Source organism: Raphanus sativus, chromosome 2 (assembly GCF_000801105.2).
Source record: "Raphanus sativus cultivar WK10039 chromosome 2, ASM80110v3, whole genome shotgun sequence".
NCBI lineage: Eukaryota > Viridiplantae > Streptophyta > Magnoliopsida > Brassicales > Brassicaceae > Raphanus > Raphanus sativus.
This window is the reverse complement of record NC_079512.1, coordinates 18632229-18656310: the sequence shown is the minus strand read 5'-3', so window position 1 is coordinate 18656310 and position 24082 is coordinate 18632229. Positions and strand designations below refer to the sequence as shown.

The window sequence follows — 24082 nt, the reverse complement described above, 5'->3', positions numbered from 1 at the left end:
AATATCCGTATTTTTCCGAAGCAAAGCGAATCGGAAAATTAAATATCGGTAACATTCGAAGCAAATCACAAATACCTTCAAAAATCCGGATATCCGATCCGCGCCCAGGCCTAGTGCTGAGTGACTGAGTTAGTGACGCTAAACACTAGTAGCTGCCGCAAGCATCCATTTAAGTTCACTTATATGGGTCCCATTCATCATCTATCATCACAATCTTGATCATTCATGCATACATCATTGTAATGAATATGATGACGATGATGATCATCTTTTGTTATTTATAAGTTTTGACTTTGTTAGTTAGGAGATTAAACCGGCCTAGATAAAGACTAATCGACATTAACGTTCACGGACGTTGAGACTGCATTACAACCGTTGTGCGGCAACCAAAATAAACCCGTCCCATTTGCCACAGATGAAATATTATTTGATTGTGCAAATCACTGTGTGAGGAGAGTAAAGCAGATGTTGCTATCCTCACATTCAGCGTTTTTATTTTCTTTTTATTATTTAAAATACAACCAATCTGTTTACTCTAGTCTTTGTAATCTTTTTCCTTTTATAAATATATTCAAACCTAATAACAAAAAGCGAAAAACTAAAGCTAAAACCAAATGGACAATATGATCTAAAACTATAGTGGGTGGGAAACAATTCCAATTCCATTACTCATTATGTTTGCTCAGTTTGGTAAAAGGAAAATAATTGTACTTCTCCGACGAGTTTTCCCGATTTCAAGATCGAGTTAATATAAAATAAACAGATAAACAATTTATTAATAGCTTTTCTAAACAAAGAGTCTATTGAATCTCAAGTGTCAATATCACTAATCGCAGCTAGACTCGAAGGGGTTTGGTATATAGTATCTACGAAACTTGTCATCGCAATTGCGTATATTATATATAAGAATAACAGAATATCTTGAGTCACTTTATATGAAAAAAACTCATTCCATTATGGCTTTATTTATATTTATTTTTCTGAAACCTCTAAGCAGGCATATATGAACACTAGGATCTAGTTAAGAAAGTAAGAACCCAGACAAATATTGCAATATAAAATATTCGTTTGATTTTATATATTGATTCTATAAGTTACTTAAGAACTATCACAAATTAAATAGAAAGGAAACCCTAATATAACTTAGGATTTGATCCGTTGGAGTTTAGAAGAAGGATTGTAAGAACCCCTAACCATCAAGAAAAAACCCCATTTCCATGTATAATCACAGACCGGACGGATACACAAACTATGGCAGCTTGATGTTGTTGTTTTTTTGCTCACATAATGTTGCAGCTTGATGTGTTCTCATCATTGAAGTAATGAGAATACTGATCACTACCATGAGGCGGATATTGGTATGGATACGGATACGGGTATGGATGTTGTTGGTACGGTTCAGGTGGCAAGTAGTTGACAGCGGGAGGTGGTCGAGCGTACATCATCGGCTGGAACCGTTCGTTGCCCATGGCTCGTTGCTGGTTCATAACTGCCGCCAAGTATTGTTGTTGCTGCTGTTGCAAGTAGGGATTTCCAGGCACCGAGTCTTGGCCACCACCGTTGCTTCCATGGCCTTGGAAATATCCTGGCGGGGCTCCTACGGATGGGCCACCGCCACCTCCTGGACCCATTGCGGGTAATCCTTGAACCGCCTGCATATTACCCATTGGACCAGGACCACCACCACTCATTGATGGTAGATTACCCATTGGACCACCCATTGGCATACTCATGGTCGGAGGTCCACCGCCTCCTCCGCCATTGCTGCCTCCCATTGGCCGGAAACCCGGTGGGAGTCCTCCACTCATGGGTCCTCCACCGCCGCCACCACCACCCTTTTTGCCTCCGTTGGGACCACCGACCATCTGGCCTCCGCCACCGCTTTTATTACCGTTAGGGTCACCACCGATACCACTGGTTTTACCCCCGTTTTGATTTGGATTCCCCACATTACCGCCACTACCTCCACCGGGACCTCCCTTCTTACCACCATTACCTCCACCACCGTTAGGCATTTGAACGGGAAAGGGAACACCACCGGGGCCTCCTTTACCCACAATCTTACCACCGGCGGGTCCAGGACCACCTCCGTTCTTGTGAGCGTTTAACATTTGTTGAGCGTTAGGCATCATCATGTTAGGCATCATGTTATTAGGCATCATCATGTTACCACCAGGTCCACCCATCATAGGCTTCATCTTGTTAGGCGGAGGAGGGTGATCGTCAAGCTCATCATCGTCCATCTCATCATCATCAAACTCGTCGTCTTCATCAAACTCGTCATCATCGAATTCATCATCACTGAAATCGTCATCATCATCTTCAGGAACGTCAAACTTCACAGCCTTCTGATTAGGATTCTGAGGATTCTTGTTCGCAGGAACGGAGCCAGGGCCTGGACCCTTCATCTGAGGAGGAAGCTTCAGATCTTGAAACCCTTTCATCTGCTGAAGCTGTTGAAGCTGCTGCAGTTGCTGTGGATTCAGCTGCTGCATCTGTTGTGGAGTTAACTGTGGAAGACCCATCTTCATTGGCGGCCCTCCACCACCCATCTTCATTGGCGGCGCACCTCCTCCACCACCACCCATCTTCATTGGCGGTGCACCACCTCCACCACCACCACCCATCTTCATTGGCGGTGCACCACCTCCTCCACCACCACCCATCTTCGGTGGTTGCGGGCCACCACCACCACCACCACCACCACCACCACCCATCTTCGGTGGTTGCGGGCCACCACCACCACCACCACCGCCTCCCTTCTGGCCTTTGTTATTGTTTCCACCGCCATTACCGCCACCGCCTTTGCCGCCGTGGTCAATCTGCATGCCTTTGAACTGATTGGCCAAGTTGGGTTGGTTCTGGTTGGTGTTATTTTCCTTTGGAGCTCCCCAGATTTCGGCATGTTTACCAGATTTCAAGAGCTTCTTGATAAGAACAGAAGGGTCTACATTTCCAGATACCGTCACTTTCCCTTGCTCTGCGTCTATCTTTGTCGTGAAAACACCTGTTCTAGGAACCAAAACAACTTAGCCAAGAGTTAAGTCAAATCTGAATTTAAAATGAAAAGAGTTTTCGAAAGTCAAATGTAGAAGGTTAAATTTTTTTCTTTCTCTTTTTTGTTGTTACTCTACCTTCAATTTTCTGCAAGATTTTCTTCACTTTTTGCTTGCAACCATCACAGTGAATGTTCACTTTTAGAACACAAGTCTATACAAGAAAACACCACAACAGAGAAAAAAAACAGAGTGAACTCTCATATTACTGTGAGAATATTAAAAATCATCTACACAGAAGAGAAAAGTGGTGAGCAAACCTGTATCTTCATAAACTCTTCTTTACTCATTTTTCTTGAATTCAATAAAACTGTATTGCACTAGATCTGCAACAACTCCTCTGGTTTTTGAAATTTTAATCTGCACAATTAAGAACCAAGAAAATGTTACCTGAGTAATATATTCAAATGACAGAAGCAAACATAACTGTTAACACAAATATGTTATACATTATCTGAGAAAACAGTAACAAAAGCTCGAGAGAAAAGACTTTTTATTGGATATTTTTCACGGAAGACATATATGCAGAGAGAAAATTTAGAAACAGAGAAGGCAAAGTAGAAACGTACTTGAATGAAGCAAAGAAGAAGAAGAAGAAAGAAAGTTTCAGGCTTTACAGTAAGTTTGGTGAACATTAACTTCTCTACTTCATCTGTTTCAGAATGAAAGGGAGAGAGAGAGAAAGATGAAGCAGAGCTGATACTTCGATATATTTTTTAAGATGTGCTTTAATTTATTGGAAAAAATGGAGTGAGTGCAAGTACTCTTATTTCGGGCTAATATGTATAAAATACTATCTTAATATTTTATTACCATAAATATTATTTAATGATTAGATGTGAAAAGTAATTGTCAAAATAGATTAGGAGTATGTGTCAAAAAGAAACTACATTTGGAGTATTAATACTTGATATATTAACTCTATCTTTTCAACATACAAATGTATTTGATTTTCGAAATCGTACATATTTTTAATACCAGAAATTTAAATATTATATATTGTTTTATTTTGTCCATATTAGTCTTTCTGGTTCAAATAAATAATTGAACATTGGAATATAAATTAATACATTTCACTGTCAATTACATAAACTAACACATCAAAAGGAAACGTTAGAAATGGGGACTAAGATCACTATGTGAATATTCATAAAATGCCCTATATATTAGTGAGTATAAAGTACTACATTATTTTATAAGAATGTGCTTTTACTTTTAATTTACTCCTTATCAGATTTTCGTAGCTCAGCTTATGTGGCTTGGCGTGGCCTCAACGAAACAACCAGTTGTTTTATGGAGTAGGAATTAATCTAATTACATTTAAATTAACTTTAATTTATTAATTTTGTGAGAAAACGCGAAGTAGTTCTCTCTTTATTCCTTCCGTGTAAACCGGTCCTAGGAATTTTGCGGCATCAAATTTAGGAACGATTCATTCTCTTTTACTTCAATAATTTCTCTCCGTTTTGTTTTATAACACCGAAGTAACGTGAAGTTTTTGTTTTTGTTTTTTTTTTTTTGAAAAAAAGAGAGTAGATGTTGAATCTGATTATTGTTCAGGGTTCACACATGCTCCACAGTATTTTTTCATATGATTTTGTATAAGATTCATAAATTATGAATAATGTATGTCAAAGTATATATTAACATGTTTTAATTAAGAGTTATTTAAATAAATGTGGATATTATATCGTTTGAAAATTCTATTAAATTAACTGTTAAATATATTTTATATAGAGTTATAAGCACATTAAAATACTAAATAAATACATCGCATATAGAAACTAACGCTTATATTATACTTCTTCTTTTTTACAAAATATATATAATACTTCTTGACATTGCATACTTATATAAAATAGGACATTTCTTTTTCTCCGACTAGCATCAATTAATCTTGAAAAAAAAAACTAGAATCAATTATTTTGGTTTTTGTGTAGAATAAAAATTCATGCAAATTTACGATCAAATCAATACAATCGAGCAGATTTAGATATTAATTGATCATATAGAACAAATAGAGTTAAAGTAATACTTAGGTACGAAGATAAGACCTACACTTTGTGTATGATGAACTTATATAATAAAAATTTCAAATATATAGTAGTGACAAATTAAATATGTATATTTGTTTGATTTTTTTTAATATGCATATTTCTTTATATAATCATCTATATGTCGGGTTGAAAATTTGTAATTATAATTGTGGATTATAATTTATTTTGAATTTATGATGAATCTGATTGATTTGGGCTTGAAATCACCATGTTTATATCTATGAAAACCGTAATGTGGTCATCAAGTGGAATTTTATTTTAAAAATAGGTTCTACAATTTGGTTTTAATATTTTATTTTAACATCACTGAGAACCATTTTAATGGTTTTAGAACCAACAGCTTAACATTGTTTCCAAAATCGAATTACTTTGACTCTAATCTTCCACATAGTTTTGAAGGGTTTCAACTGAACGACTAAATTGATGCATCTCATTTTCTTGCTTTAAGTCATTATATATATATATATATATATATATTTTTTTAATTTGAATATTATTAAATAAAAATTCATATTTATACAATTTTATGATCATTTGTATCTTGTTATAACAAAACAAACTAAGCCATTGATCACAAAATTTTCACAATGGAATTTTAAATTTCTAATATAAAATTGTTTTAGAAGATTCAAAATATAACATATAAGAAAAATATAATATTTTATTATATGGTTAATGTGATTGTATAATAATTTTAATAATATAAAATTAAACAAAAAAAAAACTAAGATACAAAAATTGTTATCAAATATTTATTATTCATAATCATTAATTGTCATATATACGTTAATCATATCAGGTAATTATATAGCTTTTATTGAAGGAAAGTGTGAGAATATTCTTTTGCACACTATTTATCAATTTGATATTTAATTAGTTAACATTTATAATATAAATTAAGATGGACCAACCATTTTCTAAGAATTCAGAATATCATTCTCATTGTAACACATGACTATAAAACATTGTTATAATGTTTCTCAATTAATATATAAGAGATGTAATTACATCACTAACAAAAGATGAAATTATGCGAAAAATTAAATGTTAACTATATTTTATCTAGAGAAATAAATACATTGTAAAACCTACTAAATAAATGGACCAAATATGTTTATCTAAATATTATGTAAAATAAGATATTCTTTTATCTCCAGCTAGCATCATTTTTTATGGAGAAATATTCATACAAATTTACGATCAAATCAATATAATAGAGCGAATTGAAATATTGTTTGATCATTAAGACAAGTAGGCCTGAGATTTATTATTCGATATCCGGATTCGATTCGAGATCCGCTCCGAAAATAGGATATCCGGAGAGTCCGGATCCTAATCCGGATAGTAAAATTAAAGATCCGTTGAAACCAAATCCGGATCCGGATATCTTAATTTTTAGGTCCGGATAACCGATCCGGATTCATATTTATAAAATATATTAAACTTTTAATTCTATTAATAATTATATTTGATATATTGATATTTATTCACAAAACTAGTTTTATAATACTATATTTTAATTTTTAAAATATTACTAGCTTTTGACCCGCCCTTAAAAGGGCGGGTATATTTTTTGTTTTAATTTAATTTTTGATATTTTTTTATTTCTGATTATATTTTTTTTGGTAATCATATTTTTGTATAAATTTTAATCAAAATATATTTTATTAAACAATAGCAATTTAAAAATTGATTCAGTATCGCACGATTAAGGCTGGATTACGGATTGAACTCGTCCGCTGACCCGCCAACCCGCGGATTTTTAATTTTGTTTTGGTTATAAAATATGACCCGCACAACCTGCAAACAAATAATTTTGTACCCGCATCCGTTCTGTTTAATTTTAAGGTTATCCGGGGGTTATATATATATTTTAAATCATTATTTAATTTAATTTTTATAAAAAATATATTTATAATAAAAAATTATACATGATTTAAATAAGGACGAGTGTAGTTATAGCTTCCCCTCGAATTTATGTTTAGCAGTTATCATTCTTAACCATTTACTTTATAATATTACTCAAACTCTTTTATCAGTTATATTAATATGCAGATAAGCAGTTATATATATATTTTTTTAAATTGGACACAACTATTATCAAGAGGGAATGATCCTATTTTAATGGTATTAATCATATACCGCCTTAAAAAACGTGATAACTGATTTTGGTAGAAAAAATTATAATATGGTCAGCGTTTTGCGTTTTAACAAAAATATATTGATATATTGAAAAATCGTTAAAATAGGAAGAGAGGCAGTTAAATAAATAGGAAGAGATCGTTGCAATATATTGATAAGAAGCAGTAACTGAATTTGGATAAATTAATTATTTGATTCCTGAAATGTATTTTTTTAATTATTTTTGGATAAATTTAATTATCCTGAATTTGGATAAATAAATTAATTATTTTTTACATAAGTATTTGTTCTATTAATTTTGTTATAATATAAGACCCATTAAACTAAATGAGTTTATATATATATTTGATTCCTGAAATGTTATTGTTGGTTATATAAATACTCAGAATTTAAATTAGATATGAGTCTTATTATTAGGTAACAAATAGGAGTAAAAGAAAATATATTAACCCTTTTGAATAAAGAAAAACATATATGTTATATTATTTTTGGGGGATAAGCATTGAAGGTCCTACAATTATGGAGTAAAGAAATACATCACGTTTATATTTAAATGCAATTTGATGATTCTACGTAGTATTTAAGAGGTGGTTACTTAGATGCAGTTAACAAATAATTGTTACACCACTAAACAATATTTATAAAGTGATTATGGTTATTTAGGTGTAATTATAAAAATTAAAAGATGGACATAACTTACTATCAATTAGTCATGTTGAAGAATTAATAGAATAGATATTCATTTTTATATTTATAAATCTTGTATAAATATTCAATTTATGTATTATTTTAGAATTGTCATATTTTAAAATTATTATTTTTATTTTATTAATTGTTTTTATGAATCCGAATCTAGATCCGGATATCCCCAGTATGATATATAGACGGATATTTTGAATCCGGATATCCGAAAACCCTAAATCTAGATCCGAATATTAAATCTACAAATCCGACGAATTTGGATCCGAATCCGGATCCATCCCAGCAATGACAAGAAAACTTATACTCCTTTTTTGACATATGTAGTTATGTGAGACCGTTCTCGTACGGACGGCTTTAAATAGTGAGATTATTAGATACAGTTCATTTAATACGTGGAGCCATCGTAATGAATTGAATGCTAATTTGCTACACTGGTTTGAAAGGAATCTCCTAATATTACCGTTCATAGATTTTGTTTTCTATGTGTGAATGGTGACAAAACGGAAGTAAACAATGAATCTACGGTTTAACCACGCGTTAATAACTGGATGGATCATATGTGTGAATGGTGACATAACGGAAGTAAACAATGAATCTACGGTTTAACCGCGCGTTAATAACTGGATAGTTAATAACGTCTCGCCGTGATTCTAAAGATCGTGGATTTTTTTTTTTTATAACTCTCTCGAAAGGGATCCAGCGTCCCAACAGAACATATGTTAAATCCGTTTCGTCCAAGACTCGAATCCGAGTGAAAAAATCGTGGATTTGAATATGTTGCCTTCATATTATCCCAAAGACAGACAAAAGTATCAAATTGTTTTTACAAATAACTGTATCTGACTGGTGCCATGGCCATACGCCGAGAATTAGTCGGTTAAGTTTTGGTCCGCCGGATACTTTTGATCAACAGAAAAAAGAAAAAAATACTTCTGACTTGGTTAGTATTCAATAGAATTAGATTTGATGATCCAGAAAATGCAAACAGTAAATCTATATATGTGGGATGACATTATTAATATCACATGTTTTTTGAGAAAATTGTCATTTAAATTACGAATTTTCAAATTTGGTTGAAAAAAACATAAACTTTCTCTTGGATCATTTAAAACACTAACTTAGTTTGAATAGTCATTCTAAACCTCAATTTAGTTTGACTAAACCAAATTAAATACGGCGTTAACTCAAGTAATGATTGATTAGACGGGATTAATCGCCGTCTTTAGTTGTCGTTTTATTTTTTATTTTTAAATTAAATTTGAAAGGAATCAATCCATGACCAAAGACACACTCGTTGCAAGACTGAACCACTAGACCACATGCAATTTTTTTAACTCGAATGAATACTAATAGATAGTATTATGAAACCTCCAAATCATCTTCTCCCACCCTAAATCTCTAAATGATTTTATAAATATTAAAACTTGTATATAACTTAATAATAAAAAATTGCGAGCATTATTAAAAATATTAAAAAATTATAATAGTTATTGAGAATATTAAATAACGATTTTTAATTATTAAGTTAATTATAAGTTTTAATATTTTTAATAATGCTCACGAAATTTTAATTATAATTTCTAATAATACTTATACATAACAATAAATATTATAAGTTTTAATATTTTAATAATACTCACCCAATTTTTTAGTTATTAAGTTATTTACAAGTTTTAATATTTATAAAACTATTTGGGATTTGGGGTAGGGGAAAATGATTTGGAGGTTTCATAATAATATCTATTAGTATTCATTTAAGTTAAAGAAAATTGCAATTGGTTTAGTGGTTCGGTTTTGTAACGAATGGGTCTCTCTCTGATCATCAGTTCAATTCCTTTCAGAAGCAATTTTAAAAAAAAATTAAAGAGACATCGTTTGGATTTAGCAGAGATTAGAGATGGCGATTAATTCCGTATATCAATCTTTTATCCGAGTTAATGTCATGTTTAATTTGGTTTAGTCATGCTAAATTAAAGTATAAAATGATTATTCAAACTAAGCTGGTGTTTTAAATGATCTAAAGTAAAATTAATGCATTTCAACCAAATTTTAAAATTTGTTATTTAAATGACAAATTTTCCCCTGTTCTTTAGATTCTTTTCAGACTCGCTCAAAACATGGAGTGTTATATGGAAAACGGCAGAAAACAATTAAATATGATAAAGAAAATATTGTCTTCTTCAATCCTTTCATTGAAAAAAGAATAAAGAAAATGAAAAAAAAGTTTTTTATTTTGTGGTTTGATTTATATGATTGTATAACACAATCATGATTAATTTAATTTTACGATTCAAATCACTATTGACTATATCGATACACATATAATAGTAATAATTTCTCACAATTATATCATTCACGCATGGCTTGGTTTTTCAATCATTCACAAGTTCACAACTATACTCGATTTATGTATTTATTTTATTTCATATAAAAATAGCCACGGATTAGGGTTTTAATGTCTCTGCACCAATAACGGTTTTTTGGTCATCTGGTTATTAACAGAGAACTACAAATTTGAAATACAAAAATGACTATTATCTAGACCGTTATTGAACCAACTAGATACCACAATCAAACATCCAGAAGAGGAAAACTAAGCCCTAAATAAAGAAAATAACACTACCATCAATAAAAGTTAAACAAAAAAGATCAAGACAAGAGACTTTATAGCCAAGAATCTAAACTCTAACTAACACTAAAACTAACTAAAATAAAATTGCACCTTTTACCAAAAAAAAAAAAATTGCGCCAAGGATGAACCATACGAGAACTGCAGAAACGGGTGGGTAGGCCGAAGCTGATATCAAGTTATCCCATGTTAATCTTTTTGTGTTAGTATTATTGTTTTCTTTAAGTTTTCAGGAACTAACGAGATAAACATTAAAAATTTACTGTGTAAAATAAACACAGTTTACGGAGCAATTACAACTGTCCATGCGTTATTACCTTTTGTCGAAATTTTCTTGAGAAGTTGAGTAATACTACTACAAGTAATTATGACAAATGTTAAGAGAAATTCGTAATAATATGGTTTTCATTTGGCTTAATGAAAAACCAAGAGATTAAACTTAAATGAAAATAATAACAAACAGAAATTTACAGTAACTGAAACAGTGAGAATGGTGGGGAAAAAGGGTGGTGTTGGGAAATGATGAAAGGCTCACCCTTTCGAGTGAACATAATCACGTTTTCGGCCGCATCAGTTCTCTTAATCTTATTTTATATTGTTATTAAACATTATTTAGTTTCTCTAAGTTTAGACACTTTTCTTCGACGCATTATTTCCCTTTGTCTCAAAAGCCTAAATACTGTAAACATATAGCATGAAACACTATCCCCTCCCCTTGTTTTAGTTTTCTTGTTGGTTTTTAATTAGTATATAATAAAAGACTATTTTCTTCCTTTAAAGATTTCATTGTTGGACGAAAAAGAAAATCAAAATTCACTGTTGTACTTGTCCAATTAAAGGAGAAAAAAAAGAAAAAAGAAAAAAAAAGATTAGGCATACACATGCATACAAAAATAGTAACCTCAGGAGGTTTAATAGTTTCCAGCTTCAGTAATACTATTACTACATTGTGAATGTGAATATGTGGTGGGGTGATGTCTTTGTGTTTTTTTTTCCAATATCAGATATATGCTTTATTGATGTGTTGGATAAGTTGTTAAAATTGAACGCGTTAATAGTTAACAGTATTATACCAGGCAATTAAAAATATATCAAAGATATGTTTTGTAACATATTTCTGAATGGGACTAAAACCTAAAAAGAAAGTTCTTGTATATAACTTTTTCTTTTCTCATTGATAGTAGTCATGTTTCCGAATAATTGATGCCACAAGACAAGAAAGAATAGCATCATCACGTACATAATAAAATCTCAAACCGATCCTAATTTAATCAAAAATGATATGATGACATCTGCGAACTTATCCTCCCAAAAGACCAAAGTTTAAGATGTTAGTTAGTTGTCAGCAAATCAGTATCATGATGGTAACCATGGACGTCTATGAGATGTTAGAGGCCATAAACATTTTCATAAGATTTTAACAAAAAAAAATACTTTTACAAACTCAGCGATATTTTTTAATATAAATATTTTTGAAAAAATTTATACTTTAGGCAGATGTTTTATTTTGCTTTGTTCAGGACCATTCTTGAAGCATTAGCAGACATCACATGCACTGAACATGAAATTTGATCACAAACCCTAATTTTGTTAGGTGGTACCGTCACTACAAGAAAAAGTAGTATTGATAGCAGAATATGATAGCACAATTTTCCAAACTGCTATGATAGATAAAAAAAAATTTCGGATTGATATTGATAGCACTTTATTGATGTCATTGTGTAAATTTAGTTGAACGGAATAGAAATACATTAATACCTCCATACTTTGACAAAAAATTCACAAGGGCCAACTATTCCCTCGTTAGGATATCTTTCATTACTTAAGGTTTAAAAAAAATCAGTGTCACTAAAGAGACTTGAAAAAAAAAGAGTCATCGAGTGAACTCACTCTCGAAACCTAAAACACAACCGTGATTCTCTTTTTCCATTCTAGTTTCCTCTTTAATTTTCTGCGACAAGTGAGTCAGTGAGTTCTATCTACCACTGTTTTTTTTTTTTTCTGATTCTGAACTTTTCCTAGATCTAAGTTTTTGTTTCGAAAGTCACATCTTTGTTTAAGGCAAATCTTCTAATGTCTTTCTCTTCTTCTCCTCAGCCACATAACAACGAGATTGACAAGAGGAGAATGACCGGAGTTGTGAACGGATCTAATTTCAGTTGGGTCGGATCGAGGAAGAATCCTGACGACTCTCCACCATTCGCGAGGTCAGATTTCTATCTCTCCATCACTCTCTCTCTCTGTTCTGAATCTGACGGCGTTTTGACAGAAGCGAACCCACGGCAAAGCTTCTCTTCCTCGGTAGTGGAGACGGAGAAGACAGAGAAAGAGGACGACGGCGGTTACAACGACGACGCGATTTAGCTCCGCCGAGATGAAACCGACCCAGTTCTAGCTCTGTCTTTACCTCTCCTTTGTTCTCTACTAGGTTTCAAATTTCAAAGAATCTCCTTCTCTAATCTTTTAATGTTGTTCAGTAGATCTGGTTTCTGATTTGAATATGTTTTTTCTCCACTTCGATTGGTTTTGATTTCAGGGTAGTGAAGTCTGAGATCACAGTTTTGACTAAAATGTGTGATGATATGAGAGCTAAAGTCTCTGACTTACCTGTTAAAGCCTCATGTTGGAGAAGAAATTGAGGTAGTTCATCTGAAGATCTTGAAATCTATTTCTTATTAACTTATGAAGCTGCATATGCAAGTAGATGTTTGATTTATTGAATCATTTCTATTTATTTTGTTTCGCACTCTCTCTCTCTCTCTCTTAGTGTTCTGATTCTGGTTTTGTTTTTGTGTTCTTAGTTAAACAAGGTGGAGGAGGCTGAAGAAGCTTGATGGTGGTGGTCTCGCCACTGATGCCTTATCACAAGAAGCATGGCTTGAGACGAGAAGACAAAGGGTTGGTGATTTAATATTTAAGTGATTTGTGTAAGACTTGAAAAAAGATTTTATGTAAAAACATATGTTTTATAAATTTACTGAATATAATTTTGAGCTCAGTTCATGGAATTGGATCAAACCAAGGTTAAAAGTGTTGAACTTTTGTTCAAGGCAAGTGTGAAATGAAGAAGTAAACAAAATGTTAAAACCAAATATAATTTTGTAAATTAATATTGGAACCGGTTTGTTAAAATATTAACACATTCAGATTTGTTAAAATACTTTTTGTTTATTTGTATTTTTTTATTCAAAAAAACCCTAAACATTTTTTTAAACCCTAAACATTTTTTTAAACCCTAAACATATGCTTTAGACTTCAATATTTTCATAATATAATTTCAGTATTAAACTTAAACTAAAAAATTCATTATTTCAAAAAAATATTATATCAAATTGAAAATCTAAATATTAAAAATTAAATCTTAAATCTGCATCTTAATCCTAATACGCTTAACCCTAAACTTAAACCGACATATAAAATCATGAATATAAGATTTTCAAATTTATAATATTAATTTTAAATTTAAATCCAAGTTTATCCAATACTTAATCATATACTTCATTCTAAATCTTAACCCTAAACCATAAACCAAATACCTCATACTAACATATATCATAATACACTAAACTTAATTTTACATAAATTATATTCCTTTTTTTTGTCAAAACATAAATTGTATTTCTATAAGAAAAATATACTACTCCGAACTAATAAATTTAAAATTATACATTTACAAAATAAAATTAAGCCACCAAATAATAACCCAAGAAATACAATCTAGTCTTTTTAATCAAACCCTAAACCCTATATATATCATACTCCAACCAAATACCTGAACAATTATAATATTAATTAATAGATTTTTGAAATTTAAGTGTAGAATATTGGTTATAAAATCTCAATTTTATTCAAACATCAATTTTTAAAATTATAAACTAAAAGTCATCAAAATATTGAAAGTAGAACACCAAAAGATAAAAATAAAAAGGAAAAAATGGGTAACTAATATAATAAGAAAGAAAATTACTGGCCAATCCGCTCTCATCACACGGATCACCCTCTGAGCCGTAATACAAATAAATCAGCGGATGAGATTGTTTTATTTTTTATTTCCTTTTCTTTTCTTTATTCTCTCTCTCTCTCTCGCCTCTATCTCCTTCTTATTTTCACAGATCTCTTTTTTTCAGATCTCTTCATCTTCTTCTACAATCTCTTTTAATTTGACAGACCTCTTTTAGTTTTTCATCTCACAGACATCTATCTGTCTCACTCTCCTAATCTCTCTATCTCACACACGACACATCTCCAACCATCTTCTTTAGAAAGGCGGATGAGGCATCAAAGCGACGGTGGAGGCGCGGCAGACTCGTCACTTGTCAAAGCACTGCGTTGGCTTCACCTCCTCTCCACCACCACAGGTCAACTCACTTCACATATCTGCTCTCTTCTTCTCGTCATCTTCTAATAAACTTATGATTAATTGATTTTTGTTTGTATACAGATTTATTAAGGAGCAGGGAAAGAGAGGCATTGGTGTGAGGCACGGCAGACTCGTCTCCGGTCAAGCGTGGTGCAGCGGTGGTGCAAGCCGGTGGTGGTCGTGCGGTGGCGTTGCGAGCAGCATGGTCGTGAGTGGAGATGCGAGCAGCGGCGGGGACTGAAGAAGTTAATTAGGTTTAGTTAGGGTTAATTATGTTTAGATTTTTTTTGGTGAACGGTTTAGATTTAGATTTCTAAACCGGATTTGTCTGAAACCGGGTTTAATTATTAAACCAGCATTTGTAAACAAGTTTTTAAATAATATATTTAATATTTTAAAACCAATTATCAATTATATAAAAAATCAATTTTAATTTTAATTTTAATTTGGATTAAAATATACTAATTAATAATTTAATTAATATTTTTATATAAATAAACTACAACTCGGATATACACAGCTTAATATCAGTGCTACTAAATATAAAATAATGACACCAAGAATAAGTTAGTATAACATGAATCATAGCAAAGAAATATAGCTACAAATGAATTATTTATAGCAACGTATATCCACTACTATATAGTTTAATATAGCACGGTTCATGTGTTATTAATAAATATAAAATAGCATTAATAATATGCTATTATATGTTACCTTATTATAGCGTCCGGTAAAAATGCTATCATATCATGCCATCCTATTATAGCGTTGGCTGTAATAGCATTTATGAAAATGCTATAATAATAATAACATAGCGCTAATCGTCTGCTATCAATGGCCATATTTGTTGTAGTGCGTGTCCAACGTTGTTCACGCGTTTCTTATATAACCGACGTAGGCTTTTAATGCTTATAGTATAGAAAAGTTCAGAAAAAAAAACGGACGAGGTACAAGCATGTTATAGAGCAAAAAAAAAGAATAAAAATCGATACTCTTAGAAAAATTACAAGATATTTTCATCGCCTTATCAATGAAACATAGTTTGTAGTTTTGTAACATATAATTGAATAGGACAAAAGTAATGCTAACTCATATATCTACTGACTACTGTATAATGTAGATCCAAGTCCTTTATAACGAAAGGACATGGTACAATTTTGACATTTATGATAAAGCTTTGCCATGGCTGGGGGTTAATTATCTCATTCAAGTGTGATGTATTATTGAATTATTTGAAGTTTCACTTGGTACATATACACTTACACATCATATTCAAAGATCCTTTACAATTGACACGATAATTTTTAGGTAAAAAATCTACACGATATTCCTTACCAAAAAAATTGACACAATTTTAAATTTTGGGTTTAGAAAGTCTTTGGAAAAAAAAAGTCTTTGGAAACCCTAAAGTTATAAAAAAGGAAAAAAAAAATGAATCGAGTATATTTAGCTTGTACATTTCTTCGACTGAAACTTCTTAAAAGATCTGAATCTGAAGAAAATCTCAAACTCGCGTTGGACAACATGAAAACAACTTCATTTAAATTGGTCAAGTACCAAAATCTGAGTAAATTTTGGGATTATTGCGGTAAAAAAGGTAGCTAAATTTTTTGCCTAAAATGATAGAACTAAGTCACATGACTCTGCAATGTTCACATGGGGCCATCTTCTTCTCTTATTGACAAAATGACATTAATTGGAGCTTTTGTCCTATTCTCACCTCTTGTTACCATTTAGATTCGTTTTCCTCTTTCCCGTTACTAAACAAAGCTTATCACAATACGTTTCGGACTCGAATTGCTAAATTTTAGCGTTGAAAATGTTATACTCTATTTCGTTTAATCTTTAATGTTGATAGTGTGCTACGATGATATAATCTTGTAATCATATATGTTGATGATATGTTTGAAACTTGAACAGTGCGAACTGACGTAAATGATAATATCTTTGACGGTGGTACCTATATTCGTACCAATGCAGCATATTTATCTGTACTTAATATGTCCATACTCAATTACAACAAATCCGACATTACTGATGTAATTGTTGTAAGTAAGAAGAGAATTAGAGAAGAGAATAGAAGAATTGGTGTGTTTTATTCCATGAATAATGAACTCCTTATATAAGATATAATAGCTTGGAGACAAAGCTTAATTTGGAGTGGAGAACAAGTATATTTAGGACTTTCCATATGGACATCACTACAATATTTATAACACTTCCCTTGATGTCCAATATGTCGAAGTGCTTTCAAAACGCCGTAGATGCTGCCTCGTTAAAAACTTTACCATGAAAACCCAATGGGAAAAATCATGGCTTATGGAAAAAGAGTGCAGCACGTAATGACTTCCCCTCATGTGTACATTCGTCAAGATCTCTGAGATGATGCAATCTGATCAGGTGAACAAACTTCTTGAAAGTAGCAGTGGATAGCGCCTTGTGTATAAAACAGCCAAATATCCACTTCAACAAACTTGTAGGACACGAATATCGCTGTTCGTCTGTAATGCATGAGTTTTCCTATGATTTGATTTGTTTCTTCAATTCTCTTGATCTCAAAGACTTCAGATCAATGATAGACTTTAACTTTGAAATTATAATAATCTTTTTGGATGTCTATCATTTATGTGTTCTTTGTTGCCTCATTAAAACCTTGTAGTGGGAAAACCTAATAGGATAAAAACCATGATAAGGAAAAAGAGTGCAACCATACACATTTTCATATTTCTTCCCCTGAAAGCAATATCTTCAGGATATGCATTTTCAATCAAATAAATTCCTTTGAAACTGAGAATATCATAATAAACTCTTTCCATTAGAGTATTCAAGATCTATGGACTTCTGGTCCACAATTCTCATTTGATATAGACAATAATTTATTGCTCTATTTAGACTTCAAGCCAAACATCTTACATACAGTCTTCTAGACATTCACCTCATACATACGAGTTATTCTTTCATAACTATAAAAGTTACTATTATGACTTTCTTTCTTGTCATATGAAATTACATCTTTCAGTTAAGAAAGAGATCAGTAACTTGCCCAAATAACACTCTTAAGTATGGTACTTCAGGACCAGTCATATATATGATCATCTTAAAATATTTAAGGATCTTTTAAGATAACATCTCTTATTCTAGATATCTAGTTTGGAGCACACAACAATGTAGTCTTTTCAAGATCTTTCTTCCAAACAAAAAATTTGTTATAACTCTTCAAGAGTTTGGATTTTATTCAAATCAATGATTCTATTGATTCATAATCTCTTGATAAATACAAATGGATGTACTGATTAACTTATAATATTTCTTATATCCCATAACACATATTTCGATCGAATACATAGAGTTCCCGATAACATGATTTTGAAATCACCAATCCTTCATGATTATATCTCTTAGGGATTATCAGTTTCCAATGAGTTGTATAGTTCAAGTTCTTCCTTTATTGCCAGACTAGTAAGAAACTTGAAAGTAGTAGCATCTATCATCTGAGACTATGTCTCTTCATAATCAATTCCATACTGATCTTACTTTGGTGCAACAACTCATTTCTATCCCACTTGTTTTACACCTTCTAGTGTATGGACTAATGGTCCAAATACATTTCTCTTTCACAAGAGTTTGTATCTTTGTCTATTACTTCTTATGATTTGGCCAATCATTTATGTGTGTACACTTTTCGATAGACTTTATTTCATGATCATCTTTCTCATTCATCATATCAACTACTACTTTGCATGCATAAATATCTACGACGTCGATTTTCTTATCGGTTCTTTTTTATTTCACACATGACATAACTTATTGAGATCTCTTTTCATTGTCTCAGGTACCTAAATTTTCTTTCAGTCATGTTAATGTCTCTTCTAGAGATCATTCAAAACTCTTATTCCTCTTGACCATTATTAATTTATGCTCATTTTTGTTTACGAGGATTTTTATCTTTGGAACCAATATGTCTACTACGCTTCAGGCGTAAATGGCAGTTTGATATTGTTCTTCTAGAACATTAATTCTTATTTAGAGCATTTATAGCTGGTATATGTGATTTGGTCACACTATATTAGGGTCATTAGTTGCTTCTGGCAACTGATTTACTAAGCTATAGAATTATCTTTTGGACTTCTGATTCACTTTCTCTTTAGTCTGAGGACCAATGATAATTCCTTTCAACTTGTTTTCTTTTCCAGCTTTTTATTTTCTCCTCCTTATGTTGGAAATACTAATTCAGTTTTTAGCATTCATATCGAGCCTCATTTATATCATCCGGGGATAGCTCTAGATGCTTAAGTATCAATGGAGATTCATATCCAACATATATTACCAACCTTATTTGACTCATCTTAATTAAAGCTTTATGGTGGAGCAACTGGAATGTATATCACACATCTAACATTCTTAGATGAAAATGGTTGGTTTCTGATCTAATACCAATGATGGGGAGAATTAATGATTATTTCTTGGCTCGATGCGAATTAGTGTTGCTCAAAATATTTAACACTTATCCAAGTGAATTTGCTGTAGTCGTCAAAGACTTAAAACGTGAATTCACCAATATTATAAAGATGCATAGTGGGTGATCAGTCCACCAACATCTCCTTTATTCATGCCATAACTTCATTTGGCTGGTGAAAAACCGTATTTCCATTTTATCTTTGAGCAAGAAACATTTGTGAAATCATTCACAAGAATCTTCTGCTTCTTCAATGAATATTCACATAAATCTTTATGTATCTTTTCGCATCTTTACTGAACCAAAATGGTCTAACTGGTTCATGCCAAGTATTTTGTAAACTTCTGGTTTACTCTATATATATCTCCATTACACTAATCTTTGTGTAGTACAATATATAAGAGGATGTAGATACTATCTCTAGAATGGTTTTACTGTCTTGAGAAATATTTTTTTTTTTGGAAGTGAATTCCTTTGCTTAGTATCTAAACATAACTTGTCTCAAAATTCCATAGATTTACTTTGATAAAGATTCATCAATCTAACTTTTAGTGTAAACATAATCTTCTGGATGTTTCACTTATTATAAAATATGAGATTCTTTAACTCTTCCCCTCGAGATGATAACACTACATGTTTATCAATCTCGATTGAATTTCATATTGGAATCAACAAGATGCCTTACATGGGCCATGTATTCTTTCTTAGATCTTTTTTTTGAGACTTATAAGAATATAACACATTAAGGATTTAAATTGCATTCTTATGTGCAATAATATTATGTACTCTTCTGGAGCATCATATATATCCTCTTCTTGAACATTCTATAAGATTTATACTATCTTATATTGTACTCACAATAATTTTCTTTCATCTACAGATGATTGAATCATACCTCTTCTTTATTATCATCATTATTTTCTCAACTTCAAGTGAGACTATATATGAGTTCTAAAAAGAAACTCTTTGGTTCTTGACTTTACATCAATGGCTCATTGTTTTTGTGAGTCTCAAAGAGACAAAATAGAAGTATAAACATCTTTAATCTCTTTTGTCATTCATGTGTCTACTAGACGATATTACTTGTGAGAAAAATATATTCTCATCTTTGCATCACTAAATATTTTCTGAGAAAATTTACTTTTAAACTTAATATCCAATAACATAGTTGGAATTTATTTACAGACTTTAGGTCATGTAATCTTTAGATGCAAAATACATAATGAACCTTAGATTGTCACATTCATGTGATCATACCTTTCTTTGGAGTGTTCTCCAAAACTTATGGATCTTTTAAGATCAAGCCAACTTAAAACTCTTGTATATATAATGGTAATAAATTATATAACATAAAACATGTATATCAAATTATATAGAGATATATATCATCATAAACATCTTATTATATTAAAATAAATAATATTCCTATATTCCTTTTCTCATTCAGTAACTTTTTATTATCATAAGATTAGTCATCCTTTTATTGACTAGTTTTAAACTAGGAATAAAAATCAGATGACATATAGATTAATTTTGGCTATGAATCCATATCAAACATGATAAGTAATATTTATCTCAAGGGAGAAGTGAACTGAAAAGTGAAGATCTGCCATGATGATGGTGTTGGAAACACAATCCTTGTAAAATCTGTCTTTTATAAATAATCAAAATTTTGCTCATATAAATATGGCCTTTTCGTTAGTAACCATCAACATTTACTATTAAGAATTTATGATATTAGACTAATATCATTATTAAAGACTATGAAGTTACTACATATTAAACCAGCCTAAATCAGCAGCGAGCACTTTAGTCAGACAGCATATGCAAACGTGAATTCTATTAATTCATCTAGTAATGGATTCTAAAGCATCAAAGACTTGTGAACAAGCAAGCAATTTTCTTATAAGTTTAATAAATACTTCTTAGACTATGAATCCAATAGGCAGACCTACTGTGAATAATTTAAACAATAAGCTTTAAAACTTTACGAATTAAATGGTATGCATCGATCTGTAAAGAATAATAACTAATGTATGCAACCATAACGAAAGAACACTATTAAAAGTTCGAGGACAATGTTAACAATACGTAGCCATATATATGACTGAATGAATAAATAATTATAATAGCTTCTTTATAAATACATGAAGCCGTATGAATAAACAATAACTATATCATATATGTAAGCTTATGAATAATAGTCAACAACATGCAGCCGTATAACTCGTACGTAAGTTATTAAATCAAATATGCTTTGAAATACTAATCATTAAGCAACAAGCAGCTGAATGAAAAATACTATTAATATGCAGCTGCAAACTTTGACTATGCTGAACAATGAATATTACTAATTCAAATTTTGAGATGCAGTAGCAAAGGTGGTAAATAATGTTAATTTTGGTATAGTCTTACGAATTAAAGCAATATTAACAAAAACGATAAACGTGTATGCTAATGTGATGACATTAAATAAGAAAATATAACCATCACATATGATTAAATAAAACACACAAGAATACATACTGGCATTAGCTTATAAATATCGACAAGATTTCTTTCAAATCAAACGATTTTCTTTCCTTAAAATAAAGGTAGATCAATATTGTCGACTAAAGCTCCTAATCTCATACTGTGTATGGATCCATTTTTATAAACCATGAATTGATAATAAACATGATTTGAAAAAGGATTGAATATTGATTATAACTAAAAAATATAAATCTATACCTATTAGCTTAAGATCGCTAGAACTTCGTGCCGATAACGTGTTGTAAGTAAGAATAGAATTAGAGAAGAGAATAGAAGAATTAATGTGTCTTATTCCATGAATAATGAACTCCTTATATATGATACAATAGCTTGGAGACAAAGCTTAACTTGGAATGGGGAACAAGTATATCTAGGACTTTCCATATGGACATCACTACAATATTTATAACAGTACTTATATATTCAATATTTTTAGATCATAGTGATATATATTTTTAATGTTAACACTATATTTAAATATCTATATAATTATTTTAAATACAATGATTTTATAGTTTACATATTGTAATTAATCAATTGTTTAAAACTGCCATATGTATTTGTCACTTTTTGTTATATATTATCATATTGCATTTGCATTTAATTATTGAAAAATTAATATATGCATTTAATAACATATTAAATATTATTTTTCATTAAATTTATATTATTTGACCCGCTAACCTTCAAAACAAATTTCTTATTAGAAATATTTTTATGTTTATTCATTTCAGATAATATGTTATTATATATATAATAGTATAATATATGTCAATTTTTATACATGTATTATATGGTTTTCGAATGTTAAGTTGTTATATCATCGTATAATATTTTTAACATAAATATTTTATATTTATGAAATTATTTCTACAAATTTATCAATTTAATATAATGTTGTCCTATCTAGTTCAGTATGATAATTTTATTTTATATTAATTATTATTATTATTATTATTATTATTATAAAATAGATAAAAAGATAAATTAGATATTTTTCATTTTATAAATGATAACTGAATATATATTAATGCATAATAATAGTTCATTGCTAATTATAAATGTAGTTGAAATACTTACATAAACTTTTTGAAAATTAAGATATTGTTATAATAATTTTCAACAGATTTGTTAAAAAATTATATATATATATTTAGTTATATTTATATTTAACATGAAAAGATATCATGACTAAAAGATTTTGTATTATCAACTTTAATGAAATACATGTTAATTTATATACATGTATTATATAGTTTGCTAATGTTAACACGTGTTACCTAAATATTATATTTCGAACATAAATACTTAAGAAAATAAAATATATAAACATAACAATTTAATATAATAAAATCATATTTAGCTCAATATGATAATTTTCTGTTAAAAGGATTGATTATAATTATATAATATATAAATGTATAATATTATTTCATAACTAATTTCGAAAATAATGAAAATATTTACATATAATTTCTGAAAATTATGATCTTGTTAAAATCTTTTAAACAGACTTGTTAGAACTAATAAAATAAATATATTTATATTTAAAATGAAAGATATCAAAAGATATTGTGATTAACGTAATTCAAAAATTCTATATATTATTAGTCTTAATAATAAACTATATTTAATAAAAATTTAAAGGATGGTCCAAATTATAAAATCACACATGAAAAAATTCATTACTTCTATTTTAATAGATAAGATAGACTATAATTAGAAAGTTTAAGAAAATAGTGTACAAATTTTATTTTTATTTAATAATAAAATATTAACTAACATTAATTTATAATAGTATTAGACTATTAATCATGAAACTAATCAATGCTTCATTTTATAAAAATATTTAAGAAATTTAATAAAATTCTGTTAGATTTTTTTTGTCAACAGATGTCTATAATAAAAAAATAAGACAATTTTATAGATAAAGTTGTTATACATGTCAATTATTTAAGTGATATCTTAATGATAATGTTAATTAAAAATAAATAAAGTATGATTTTCTAGAAAAGATTTATTTTAAAGAAAATCACACACGAAGAAGAGAAGTGTGAATTCTCTTTAAATATAGTTCATTAGGTATACTTCATCATACGAATCATTTAGAGAAATTCTTGGATTCACCCCTAGAGTGAACCTAAA

General features: G+C 30.2%; 1 protein-coding gene and 1 long non-coding RNA gene across 5 annotated transcripts; one reads left to right on the top strand and one right to left on the bottom strand.

Annotated features, from left to right (window-relative positions):
- Nucleotides 1-1048: 1048 nt before the first annotated feature.
- Nucleotides 1049-3798, bottom strand: LOC108843001 (heavy metal-associated isoprenylated plant protein 33). 3 transcript variants are annotated; one of them, XM_057001993.1, is made up of 5 exons: nt 3506-3798; nt 3317-3416; nt 3135-3210; nt 2702-3007; nt 1049-2650 (listed from the first exon to the last, which is right to left on the bottom strand). In XM_057001993.1, exons 2-5 carry the CDS (start codon nt 3344-3346, stop codon nt 1281-1283), a joined length of 1782 nt encoding a protein of 593 aa, XP_056857973.1. In that variant the 5' UTR covers nt 3347-3416; nt 3506-3798; the 3' UTR covers nt 1049-1280. The 3 variants fall into 3 exon arrangements, with proteins under 3 accessions (XP_056857973.1, XP_056857977.1, XP_056857968.1); XM_057001997.1 differs by having other exon boundaries at nt 1049-2608; nt 2699-3007; nt 3626-3798; XM_057001988.1 differs by having other exon boundaries at nt 3626-3798.
- An 8549-nt stretch (nt 3799-12347) lies between these two features.
- On the top strand, nt 12348-15350 carry LOC108839869 (uncharacterized). Of its 2 annotated transcripts, none has more exons than XR_008942269.1 (6): nt 12348-12546; nt 12684-12793; nt 12856-13014; nt 13123-13226; nt 13388-14944; nt 15028-15350. It is a non-coding gene; the product is annotated as an uncharacterized LOC108839869 (long non-coding RNA). The 2 variants fall into 2 exon arrangements; XR_008942268.1 differs by having other exon boundaries at nt 12349-12554.
- The last annotated feature ends 8732 nt before the right edge of the window (nt 15351-24082 follow it).

What these genes read in the sequence shown, in the direction of transcription:
- LOC108843001 (XM_057001993.1), bottom strand. Translation starts at nt 3,346, where the DNA reads ATGAGTAAAGAAGAGTTTATGAAGATACAG. An exon ending in AAGAGTTTATGAAGATACAG is followed by an intron (nt 3,211 to 3,316) that starts GTTTGCTCACCA and finishes TTTCTTGTATAG; the next exon opens with ACTTGTGTTCTAAAAGTGAA. An exon ending in GAAGATGGGTGGTGGTGGTG is followed by an intron (nt 2,651 to 2,701) that starts GTGGTGGTGGTG and finishes GTGGTGGTGGAG; the next exon opens with GAGGTGGTGCACCGCCAATG.